This window comes from Mustelus asterias, chromosome 24, assembly GCF_964213995.1.
Source record: "Mustelus asterias chromosome 24, sMusAst1.hap1.1, whole genome shotgun sequence".
NCBI lineage: Eukaryota > Metazoa > Chordata > Chondrichthyes > Carcharhiniformes > Triakidae > Mustelus > Mustelus asterias.
This window is the reverse complement of record NC_135824.1, coordinates 36,080,633-36,093,242: the sequence shown is the minus strand read 5'-3', so window position 1 is coordinate 36,093,242 and position 12,610 is coordinate 36,080,633. Positions and strand designations below refer to the sequence as shown.

Genomic DNA, 12,610 nt, shown 5'->3' with positions numbered 1-12,610 from the left:
AGGACAAACATTTTGATGCCGTGAATGGGGAGGTGATGGCCTAGTGGTATTATAGTTAGACTATTAATCCAGAAACTCAGCTAATGTTCGAGGGACCCAGGTTCGAATCCCATCACGGCAGCTGGTGGAATTTGGATTCAATAAAAAACTGCCTGGAATTAAGAATCTGCTGATGACCATGAAACCATTGTTGGAAAAACCCAACTGGTTGACTAATGTCCTTTAGGGAAGGAAATCTGCTGCCCTTACCTGGTCTGGCCTACATGTGACTCCAGAGCCACAGCAATGTGGTTGACTCTCAACTGCCCTCCAAGGGCAACTAGGGATGGGCAATAAATGCTGGCCCAGCCAGCGATGTCCCACGAATGAATAAAAAAACATGGTTAAAATCTGGAATGCATTGCCTGAGAGTATGGTGGACATGGCATTCAAGAGTGAATTGAATCATTAACTGAAAAGAAAAGGTTTGCTGGACTCTGGGGAGAGGGACTAGCTCAGTTCCTGTAAAGAACCAGCACAGATACAATGGGCTGAATAGCCAGTATCTGATTCAATGTTTCTCCTGTAGGTTGCTGCCCACTAGATTGAGAGTTGACAGATTTCACACACACGTGGCCAATATGGAGGAGATGTAAACCCATCATATGGGGCAGCCTCACCCATGTGCAAGCAATGAGAAATTAGTATCTAACTGTATGTGATAGTTAGCTCTTTACATAGCACATGAGTTTCAGGACTGGGAGTAGATTATTTGTTTTTCTTGAACTGACTGCGCAGACAGACTCACTCCCGAGTTCATTAATGCCCTTATCAATTAAATTGGTTCTTTTTCTCACTTTCACTTGCCTCCTTTTAAACGTTTTTTCCCCCCTCATTTGGAGGGATACTCAGGTTATTACTAAACAGTCACAGTCCAGCAGTTGCTACTTATTTCCATCATTCAGACACTTACACATATCTACATCCCCACTCTCGAGCTTGCCTGTCTGGGAGTGCTTGCAATGACCTAACAGTGAGGAATCAGAGATTTCACAAGGACACAATTGTGTCGGAAACACTGGGCTCACATCTAAACTCTGGAAAATTGTGAAAGGAACTATTCTGTTTTTTTATATAAACCCATGAAAACTGTAAAGGTTTTGCCACAGGGAGTGGGGTCTTTGTCCTAGGTACCAGCTTACCATTTCGCTACAACTCGTACACAGGCCCTTTGTCCAATTGTTAATTTGCTATTAACAATTATTTACTCAGTTTCTGAGTGCTAAAGTAAGAAACAAATTAATAACATTAACATTATCATCAATCAAGGGGCGGCATGGTAGCATAGTGGTTAGCACTGCTGCCTCACAGTGCCAGGGACCCGGATTCAAATCCAACCTGGGGTGACTCTGTGCGAAGTCTTCACGTTCTCCCCGTGTCTGCGTGAGCTTGCTCTGGTTCTCTGATTTCCTCCCACACTCCAAAGGTGTGCAGGTTAAATGGATTGGCCATGTTAAATTGTCCTTTAGTGTCCCAAAATGTGTGGGTTAGGGGGATTAGGCAGGTATGGGGTTATGAGGATAGGGAAGGGCCTGGGTAAGTTGTTATATTGGAGAGCTGGTGCAGACTCGATGGGCCAAATAGCCTGTAGGAATTCTATGAATCTTTGGGTTAGTTAGAACTATGTTGAAATGATTCAGATGAGGATAACGGCCATTTTAACTGCAAAGCAGAAACTATCTTTTGTTCAAGCCACAAAGCTCTTTGAGGTTTACTTACCTCACTCATTTTAGGATAATTTCTTAGGAGTAAATAGTCAATTGTATCAAGGGACCCAATCAGTGGAAAGACACTATCAATGCATGGTTACCTACCTCAGAATGTGTGCATACTTTCCTCCATCTATACAATCTTCCTGGACAAAGCAAGGAAGACAAAAAGAGACGGACAGGGAATTTTAACTCTCACCACCTGCCAGAAACAAGGGGAGTGAGTGGTTAACTCCCTGACTGTAGATGACTCCCACCTGCCATTTCAACTCACCAATTTTTAACATTCAGCGCAGACATCAACCTAGGCAAGCAGGAGGTCCCAGGTAACGATAAAGGTAAAGTCGCCATAGTTCCAGATGACCATGGGCTGCTCTCTCCTTTTTGAGGGGGAGAGCTGAATGATGGTGATTTAACCTGAGGGTCACCACACCTCAGGCGAGGGGCAAGGTTGAAAAGGCAGGACCTTAATGAATAACTACGGCCGGTGTGGGAATTGAACCCACGCTGTTGGCATCGCTCTGCATCACAAACCAGCTGTCCAGCCAACTGAGCTAAACTGAACCCCCCACTTAGTAAATCTCAATTTTAATTCAAAATCGTGGAAGCCCCATCCTGTCCCAGGCCAACCAGCAAAAGCTGCAGGGATTGGTGTCTGAGAGCCCCCGAAACTGTACAAAAGCTTCTCTCCGTCGCCGCTCACTGGATTTGGATTCCAGATCACTACATGTTTACAACATTTTATCAAACTCATTTTATTATTATGGGTACCATTTTTGCTCCATTATTCTAGATGGAGCAAGACTTGGAGAAGGAAGGGCAGCAACATTGGGTCCCCATCAGACAAAGGAGGGGAGGGGGAAGGTAAGAAAGGAGCTCAAGACCCTACGAAGAAATGAGGGATCAGCTCAAAGCTCAGGAATCCTGTTGACTGCTCACGCCTCTGCTTAACAGTACCTGCTCCAGTCTTATTGCACTTTGCACATCCTGAATGGGAGAACATTCAATCAGTTACAGTCCCACATCACAGCCTCAGAACCACACTGCAAACCAAAGTACCAAATAGGACAAAGGTTTGGAGCCAAATAGGCGCCTAATGTTTTTGCGAGGCTGAGAAAGGGCCCGGACGGGATTCGCGGGTGCACATTTGGTGTGAAATTTATTTGAAATCCAATGTGCACAGATTGGACCTGGAAGGAGCAAGTCTGAACTTTGGGGGTTTGTTCAGATGACCAGGGTATCCTTTTGATGAGATAAGATCCTCCTTTGGATACGGTCCCAAGACACCTTTGGAGGAGGTCAGGTGCCTTTAGGAAAAGTAAGGGACCCTTTAAGATTATTAAAAGAAGGCATGAATGTGCATAAAAAGATGCATGAACTCATTGGTGCTGTGAAACACATTGGAATTGTCAAAAACAAGTGTCAAAAGTGTCGAGAGGAACTGTCAACGGGATCTGTCAAGGCAGTTAAAATTCCTGTCCTTTAACACTTTGAAAAAACAACTGTCTGGAGTGTTGAAAGAAATGATTACTTGCTATTTCACTCTGTCTGTTGACATAAGCCTGAGGGTTACCATTATTGGATTAGTGCTGCATGACTGATTTCATGACCATCCATTATCACATTAGGATGCCTGCCATTTCACAATTTGATGGCTCAAGGCAGTTATGAACTCATTGAAGTGGGACAATGAATTCCAGTGCTTTTTTTATATAAGAGATTACATAATTGAATGAAATGTTTGTTGTTATCAGGGATAATGTGGTTGGAGGAATGCAAATGTTGTAAGTGGGTTTTTATGAATGTTATTATTTAAAACAAAATGAAGTCTGCAATAGAAATGAAAAACATTATTTTATTTAACCTGAACATGGGTTTTGAGGTCTGTCCATGATGGATACAAGGTGAGTTGGCATGGTGTAAGAGCAAAGGATGATGGGTGGGGGGCATGAGTTGACATCAGTTGCCGCTAAGTAATTTAGGGGCTATGAAGGGCTATGGAGGTGGGCAGAGGGGCATAGGTTGGCATGGATGCCATGGGGACCATGGAGGGGTAGCTAGGGAGGTGGCATGAGTATCATGTATGGGACATTGGGGAGTATGAGGAGGAGTGAGGCGTGTTTTTCTTTAAACTTCAATACCGAGCCTGTACACCTCTGCACCCAGCATTCTCTTCACTCGTTCAGGGGTCGCCCAGCCCAACGCCCAGGGAACCCCAGAATGGAAGTCTGACCTTCCGGATAATTTTCCTCTGAGTCAGGTTCGTGGAGCCGGGAAATGTCCCGACTGTGTCCCTGACCCAGGAGTGAAAGCCCAGGCCACTGTGCTTCATGGAGGTTCAAGGTGATGACTGGACATGTTGCGAGGGTCACGGGTTATAGGTTAATGGTAATATCTTTTGTGTTACAAGCCTGTCCTGACCAGGATCCAGATCTCCACCGCTGGAATCCTGGCCACAATAAGGAACATCGAGTGAACGTTGGCCGCAATCGGAAACTGCTGCTGTCATCCTCAGCCACCGTCCATTCTATTCACATCTCTGATGGAGGTACATTTTAATAAATTGTTTAAAGGCTCACTATGGATTGAATTTTTGTTTTAATATACATTTATATGTAATAAATATGGTGATAAAATAAACATTGACGTCCCATAAGATTCACAGAATTATAGTCAATGAAAAATGTGGATTAAAATATTTATTTTCTTCACTAAAGCTCATGGCCTGAATTCCCCATCTCCCCATCGAGGAGGTTTTAGTGGGGGTTTCCTGACTTTGGGCATTCCCCCTTACGGTCTGGTGATTGCTAGACCTCCCCACTGCCCCGGCCTTCCTCCCCCCCCCCCCACGACATCCCAATTGCCCCCTTATCAACCCCCAGGCCTTCACTACCCTCCCAAAACCCACCTTGCCGTCCAGTCCTGGGACTTTGGCTCTGGGATGTCAAAACACTTCCTCTTCCGTCCAGTGCCTCTCTTGTCACAGCAGGAACTAGAGAGCTGTTGACCAATCGGATCGGCTGGCACCTTGCTCAGGTGGGACTTCTTCCCGTGTGAGAGGTGGACTTCCTGTCTACAGCCAATTGATGCTTGTGCGAACATGAACTGGTTTAAGTTTATTTATTTGTATCACAAGTAGGCTTACAATAAGGTCACTGTGAAAATCGCCGAGTCACCACACTCTGGCACCTGTTCGGGTATCATCCCAGAATGCTAGAATCCCTACAGTACAGAAGGAGGCCATTCAGCCCATTGAGACCATACCGACCACAATCCCACTCAGACTCTATTTCCACAACCCTCATTTACCCTGCCAATCCCCCTGACACTAGGGTCAACTTATCATGGCTACTCAACCTAATCCGCACATCTTTGGACTGTGGAAGGAAACCGGAGCACCCGGAGGAAACCCACGCAGACACGGGGAGAATGTACAAACCCCACACAGACAGTGACCCAAGCCGGGAATCGAACCTGGGTCCCTGGCGCTGCGAGGCAACAGTGCTAACCACTGTGCCACCGTACACTGATGGAGAATTTAGCATGGCCAATGCATCTTGCCAGCACGTCTTTCGGACTGTGGGAGGAAACCCACGCAGACATGGGGTGAACGTGCAGACTCCGCACAGACAGTGACCCAAACCAGGAATCGAATGTGGGACCCTGGCGCTGTGAGGCAGCAGTGCTAATGGCTGTGGGGCAGTCAGAGTCACTAGGGTGGTGGGGGCTAGTGTTCCCTTCCAACTCTTCAGATGGCAGGGAGGGAAACCCCACCATTCAAAATATTCAGGCCAATGTTTCGCTACTTTTACTTTTCCAATGATGGCAAAATTGGGCAAGATCCAAAAATGGGTCTGGGAATAATCTTACAGCAGGTATTTCTAGCAGCATGTTAATCCTCAAGAGTGGCCAAGGTCAGTGAGTTCATCTTCAAATTAACCCATCAATACACACTTCACACACCACTTAATGCACCACACTCCAGCCACCCTCTCACTTATTTACCAGGAACAACCTGGTTCACAAAGATACCTCATTGCTTTCCTCATGGAGTTCTTTGTTACTAAAGTCGAGACATCTTGTCAGCTGCCATTTGCTTCCCTTCCACTCACCCACCCACCCAATTAAACATTCTCCACTTCCTCCAGGTTCTGGAAGTGAGTGGTTTTTGCAGAATCCTTGAAATCAGGGGCAAAGTCATACGGCACATATGGTGACACAATGGTTAGCACTGCTACCTCACAGCGTTCAGGGATCCGGGTTCGCTTTCCGGCTTGGGTCACTGTCTGTGTGGAGTCTGCACGTTCTCCCCTTGTCTGCGTGTGTTTCCTCCGGGTGTTCCGGTTTCCTCCCACAGTCTGGGAGAATCACCCCCTCTGCTTTTTGACTCTGGATAGCACTGTGGCACAGCAGTTAGCACTGCTGCCTCACAATGCCAGGGACCCGGGTTCAATTCCTGGCTTGGGCGACTGTCTGAGCGGAGTTTGCACGTTCTCCCCGTGTCTGCGTGGGTTTCCTCCGGGTGCTCCAATTTCCTCCCAGTCTGAAAGACGTGCTAGTTAGGTGCATTGGCCGTGCTAAATTCTCCCTCAATGTACCCAAACAGGCGCCGGAGTGTGGCGACTGGGGGATTTTCACAGTAACTTCATTGCAGTGTTAACGTAAGCCTACTTGTAACACTAACAAATAAACTTTAACTTAAACACTGCTCTGTGTCAGCTTTAGCAACATGAAACAACTCTGAAAACCACCAAACAGTTCTCCAATCCTAGCAAGAGCTGGCAGAAAACAGTCAGCATCGAAGCTGCACCTCGTTTGATGATGCCTTTCAATAATGCGGTGGGAGCGGTGAGAGAGGCCAGTGTCCTTCCTGCACTGGCGCAAGTTCAGCTGTTCACGGTTGAGATGCGCTGTTAAACTGGAGTGTTACCCGCTAAAATGCTGATGCTGTGGAATCAGCGTTACTCGCTCGCCCGTGCGGGAAGTGTGGGCACATGTCACAATGTCATGTTGGAGATAAACCAGCACCGTACAACCAGAAAGCTGGCACTCCGATGCCTAACCTAAATATTGGGCAGAATTTTATGGCCTTGCTCGTCCCAAAACCATAAAATCCCACCTGAGGTCAACAGACCTTTCCATTGTCTGCCCCTCACCCGCTCCGATTCCCGTGGCGGACGGGGCAATAACATTCCGGCCATTATGTCATTTAGGATGAAGCAATAAAATCAGAAAAATCATCAATCAAACTGCACACAATAATATTCTCAATAATTAAATCAGCAAAACCCACCTTAATTGAGTAGAGTTTGATATCAATGGAAATTTTTGTCTTGCACACTCCCAAAATCAAATTTGAGAAAAGATTTAAAAAGAGAAGTGGAACTGGACTAATTGGGTTGCAGCAGGCATTGGATTGAAGGGCTGAATGGCCTTTAATGTGCTGTAAAATTGTCTGATTCCCTTTGGACCCATACCACTGATCAGAACTGCACTTGTTTATTATCTTCTCCTGCAGGTAGGCTGGTCGTTGCCGACGGTAACGAGGAAGCAATTGTGCTTCGCACACGAAGCATCCTGATTGAAGATGGTGGCGAGTTCCATGTGGGCAGTGAAGACTGCCCGTTCCAGAAAGATTTCACTGTTATTTTATATGGAAGGTAAATGGAATCCTGTATAGATTCTACAATCAGTGTCGTGGGTCTTCACTGCTCAGCTGTCCAGAGGGAGAATTTGGGTGCAAAGATCAGTACACCACACAACATTCTGTCCATGGAATCACATCATACAATCCCTACAGTTCAAAAGGAGGCCATTCAGTCCATCGTGTCTGCACTGAGTCTCCAACAGGGCATCTCACGAGGCCCTATCCCCATAGCCCTATGTATTTACCCCACTAATCCCCCTAACCTGTACATCTTAGGCCAAGAAGGGACAATTTATCATGGCCGATCCAGCTAACCTGCACATCTTTGGACATGGGTCATGTTGACATCTGTATCAGAATCCCAAAAATACAATCCCAGCTCACATAAAATGGACAATATTGAGATATCCATCCTTCACTCCCAATTTTAACATGTATTTACCTCCGTGGGAATCAAAATGGGGAGAGGTGTCTAAGAGGGAGTTGAATAAATTACCTCCCATTTTACATTACCACTCAAAGTTAAAATTATTTCCAATACCTGGCGCACAAATTCATAATATTTCTCCCATAAAGCTTACGAAACTACAATATCTGTTGTTTTTTCTTGGATGAAGCGCTATGCGGCTACAGGTTTCACTTCTGTATTTATCTTTTTTGAAGATCCGATGAAGAAACGGAAAGCCTTCACAGCTATTTTGGGCTGAAGTACATTGGAGTTGGTAGAGGAGGGACACTTGAAATTCACGGTGCTCCCAAACTGTCCTGGACGTTTCTGAACAACACCCTCCACCCGGGTGGGATGAGTGAGGGCGGCTACTACTTTGAGAAAAGCTGGGGCCAGCGAGGCATCATAGTCCACGTCATTAATCGGATTGGAGAGGTCATACATTCAGACAGGTGAGTTCCGACTCATCTGTTAACATTTTTAGCCCAGATTGTCATCTGTACTGTTCAGTTGTGTTTGATTATGTGAGTTTGTTTGCTATTGATACTCACTGGGCTTGATTGGTTAAGCCTGAGCGTGGACTCAGAGAAAAGTAAACAAATTGTAGAGGAGCTGTGAACCAGAGTACCAGAGCCATTTTAGCACTGCGAATAACGTGCTATGCACGTAGAAACCAGCGTCATCTCTGCGTAGCTCCGAGGGACATTTTGTTTTATTAATTCATGGGAAATGGGTGTCGCTGTCTGGCCAGCATTTATTGCCCATCCCTCGTTGCCCAAGGGCAGTTGAGAGTCAACCACATTGCTTTGGCTCTGGAATCACATGTAGACCAGACCAGGTAAAGACGGCAGATTTCCTTCCCTAAAGGACATTAATGAACTAGATGGGTTTTTTCGACAATGGTTATCAATAGATTCTTAATTCCAGATATTTTTTTATTGAATTCAAATTCTACCATCTGCCGTGGCAGGATTCGAACCCGGGTCCCCAGAACGTTAGCTGAGTTTCTGGATTAATAATCTAGCGACAATACCACTAGGCCATCGCCTCCTCATATAAAATATACAACGTGGTCCACCGCACTGTTAGAGGAGGCAGCTGCTGCTCCCTCGATGCATGGCCTTGCTTTACATCTCTTTGGCATGTTTGTAATCAATTCACTGATGGGCTTCTTGTTGGATCTGAGTTCTGTGTGTGCTGTCCTTGGCTGCTCTAGAGGTGATTGATGCCTTGAATACCAGTGCGCACAACTAATTACCTCTTTTGTTCAAAAACAATCACAGATTTGATACTTACAAAAGCCAAGATGAAAGTAAGCGCCTTGCTGAGTTCTTGGACAGAGTTAAGGAAGGCATGATCATTTCAGTGGCTGTGAATGATGAAGGATCGGCCAAGTTGGATGATTTTGCCAAGAATGCGCTGTCAAAACTCGGGAGCAAGTATTTCAGACACCTTGGATTCAGGTAAAACTTTTAAAAATATCCATCTATTTCTTTTAAAAAGAAAAGTTAATTATAAAATTAAGTTGACTACTTGGTGAACTTTGATCCCTTGTTTTGATCACATTTGACCGTCCGTCTCTACACTCCGGCCAAGCAGGGAACTCTGGCTTAGTCTACTTCCCAATCACTGCTTCAAATCCACCAACTACACCCCTTTCTCAACTGCACATAATCTGAATCCCCCCGTAATTAGAGTTGAAAGCTGGCAAGAAGTCTTCAACAGCAAACCTTAATGGGCAGTGGATTAAAAATAGAATTTATTTATTGGAGCCAATCCAATCTAATTTAGTACCCTTTTCCTTCCATAAAAGTCTGCTTTCCCTTGCTACATGAGCCAGTCTTTGGAGTGGTATTTAATATGGTTACTGGAATAATTCCTGGCTTGGAAATATATCGCTGTGGATATATCGCTGTTCCTCCACTGTTGCTGGATCAAGATCCTGGAAATCCCTCCCTAACAGCAGTGTGGGTGTGCCTACACCGCAGGGACTGCAGCGGTTCACGAAGGCAGTTCACCACCGCCTTCTCCAGGGCAATTAGGGATGGGCAATAAATGCTGGCCTCGCCAGTGAAGTGCACATCCCGTCAAAGAATAGTTTTTTTTAAGAAGTCTAACTCAGCCAGAGGCTATTTAGCATATCCAGCTCACCCTGCACCAGAATTCTAAGATTGCCACATCACGTAGTGAATTGCCTTGGAATGTGAAATATGTCTATATTGAATTTTACCTTCTACAGTTGTGATCACTAGTAAAGCTCAGGTACTTTAGAATCCCCCTTGCCTCTCCGTCAGACTCCCATTTCTTATGTTCCACCTAGTTTGGTATAATTTGTGAATAAAAACCCGGATCAAATCCAAATCCAGGTCAGTTGTGGACAATGTTCGCGATGTATCAACCTTAAATTTGAGTAACTTCAGTAGCTTAATTCAGAGGAAGCTCTGTTAACAGTTTTATGCACATTTCTGCTCAGCTGCCCACCTCAAGGGCGGCACGGTGGCACAGTGGGTTAGCACTGCTGCCTCACAACACCAGGGAAACTGGTTTGATTCCCGGCTGTCTGTGCAGAGTCTGCACGTTCTCCCCGTGTCTGCGCGGGTTTCCTCCCGCACTCCAAAAGACGTGCTGGTTAGGGTGCATTGGCCATGCTAAATTCTCCCTCAATGTACCCGAACAGGCGCCGGGGTCTGGCAACTGGGGGATTTTCACAGTAATTTCATTGCGGTGTCAATGTAAGCCTATTTGTGACACTAATAAATAAACTTAAACTCCAAAGCCCTGTGAAAATTGAGGAGAAGCACTTAGCATCCCGACCATTCCTGCATGTTGCTCTTGAAACTGCGTGTGATTGTGCAGGGTGGTGTACGATGTCAGTGCCTGTATCTCTGTGACGGGGTTAATGACACTCGCTCAGTCTGCAGTGTGAGGCGTAATGTACAGCGTCGCTTCAGATTGCCTCGTTTCACCGACACAGAGATGCAATGCAAGTGGACAGCAAGTTCTGTATGATCACATCATCCGTGGTCTGTTGATGGGAGGCAATGTGACACAAGGTCTTGAGCGGTAAGGTTTAATAATTTAATTAAGATAATCCGATAGCCCCCATTCAGTGGGCTAGTGGAGGTGAAATGCACCAGACTGGAAACGGAACTGTCAGGAAGAGCTTACCCTCACCAAAGACCTTTTCACTAATTGGGCAGCGTTTGGTTGGTTAAGTTCCTGGAGTTAGAAGCTGCATCAAAACTGAAATAAAAATTCAAGTTAATATTCGGTTGTTTTCTCTGCATTTTATTTTTTGTAACTTTGAAAGCCTATTTGAGAAGATTGTTTTCTAATGTTTACTTTGATCGAGGGCTCTTGAGCGATATTTTGCCTGTCTGTGCCACTGAAAGTCTACGTTAGCAACAAAGATCCAAAGTCCAAAGATGTGTTGGTTAGGTGGATTGGCACTGCTAAATTGAGTGTCAGGGGGATTGGCAGAGTAAATATGTGGGGTTACGGGGATAGGGCCTGGGTGGGTTGGGGTTGGTGCAGACTCGATGGGCTGAATGGCCTCCTTTTGCACTGTAAGATTCTATGATCTGTGAACAAGCTCTTTCAATTTAACTTCCAGCTCTGCCTCAGCTCCGAGTTAGAAGGTTCTGGGTTTTGTTCCACTGCACAGACTTGAGCACATAATCTTGGCTCACACTCCAATGCAGCACAGAGGGCCACACTGCCCGTCAGATCAAATGCTGAACTGAGTTTCTGGTTTCTCAGGTGGGTGTAGAAGATCCCAGGACGCTATGTTGAAGACAAACAGTAAGGTCATTCCTGGTGTCCTGGCCAATATTTAACCCTCATTCAACATCACAACAGACAGCTGATCGAGGCATTATCACATTTCTATTTGTGGGAACCTGTTTAATGAAAATTGGCTGCACTGTTTCCAACACTACAACAGTGGCTGCACTTCAGAAATACTTCACTGGGACATACTGTGGTTGCAAAATATAAATGCAAGTCTTTATTTTTAAATTCAAAGGCATCCTTGGAGTTTCATCACTGTTAAAGGCTCGCCTGAATCTTCAGCCGAAGATCATGTTATTTATCAAGGTAAATGATGAGACGCGTTCTATATCTGGATTGTAATCAACTTTAAAATGATAAAGGTTTTATAAATTGGCAAAATTTGTGTTTGATTTACAAAAAATCTGAGGTTATGTTTTCCGATTGCTTTTCTCCCAGAGGGCGGAGAATCAGGAAATTCAAACCCGAACACAATCTTGGTTAAACTAAACGTGAAATATTAGGAAGAATTCTGGTCTCCAAAAGGATCTCAAGGCTATGTATGGAGAAGATGCATTAAGAATTCACAAGGAGATCGCCAGGCTCTAAGAATTACTATGATTATTTCATAGGATACGGGCATTGCTGGCAATTGCCCATATCCCATGAATTACCTTCAAATGATTGGCTTGCCAGAGTTATTTTGGAGGGAAGTTGAGAGTGAGTCACATTGCTGTGGATCTGGGGCAGGATTGTCCAAGCTTCTCATTAAGTAGGGGTCACATTTTCATTTCTTTTCTCAAAGGGGTCTGTGAGAAAATTTCGGAAAAAATAAGGCATGGGATTCTCCCAAAAAAATTTCAAGTGCCAAAAATTGGAGCAACTCCAGCTGTTTTTTTTTAGCTGGATTTTCATAATCAATCTTTTACACTGTGAGCACTGCAGAGTGCCTCAGGGAGATTCTCCGCTGGAGAGGCTGGCAGCTTAGCGCTGAGCGGG

The 12,610-nt window shown here is 45.2% G+C and overlaps 1 protein-coding gene across 3 annotated transcripts in view; it reads left to right on the top strand.

Moving 5' to 3' along the window:
• Positions 1–12,610, top strand: part of cemip (cell migration inducing hyaluronidase 1) — a 257,616-nt gene that overhangs the window by 115,829 nt on the left and 129,177 nt on the right. For all 3 annotated transcript variants that reach the window (XM_078241559.1, XM_078241557.1, XM_078241558.1), the window contains exons 3-7: positions 4,159–4,296; positions 7,267–7,408; positions 8,059–8,295; positions 9,127–9,306; positions 11,868–11,938. In XM_078241559.1, coding sequence (XP_078097685.1) covers positions 4,159–4,296; positions 7,267–7,408; positions 8,059–8,295; positions 9,127–9,306; positions 11,868–11,938 — 768 coding nt within the window. The remainder of the gene's footprint in view (positions 1–4,158; positions 4,297–7,266; positions 7,409–8,058; positions 8,296–9,126; positions 9,307–11,867; positions 11,939–12,610) is intronic.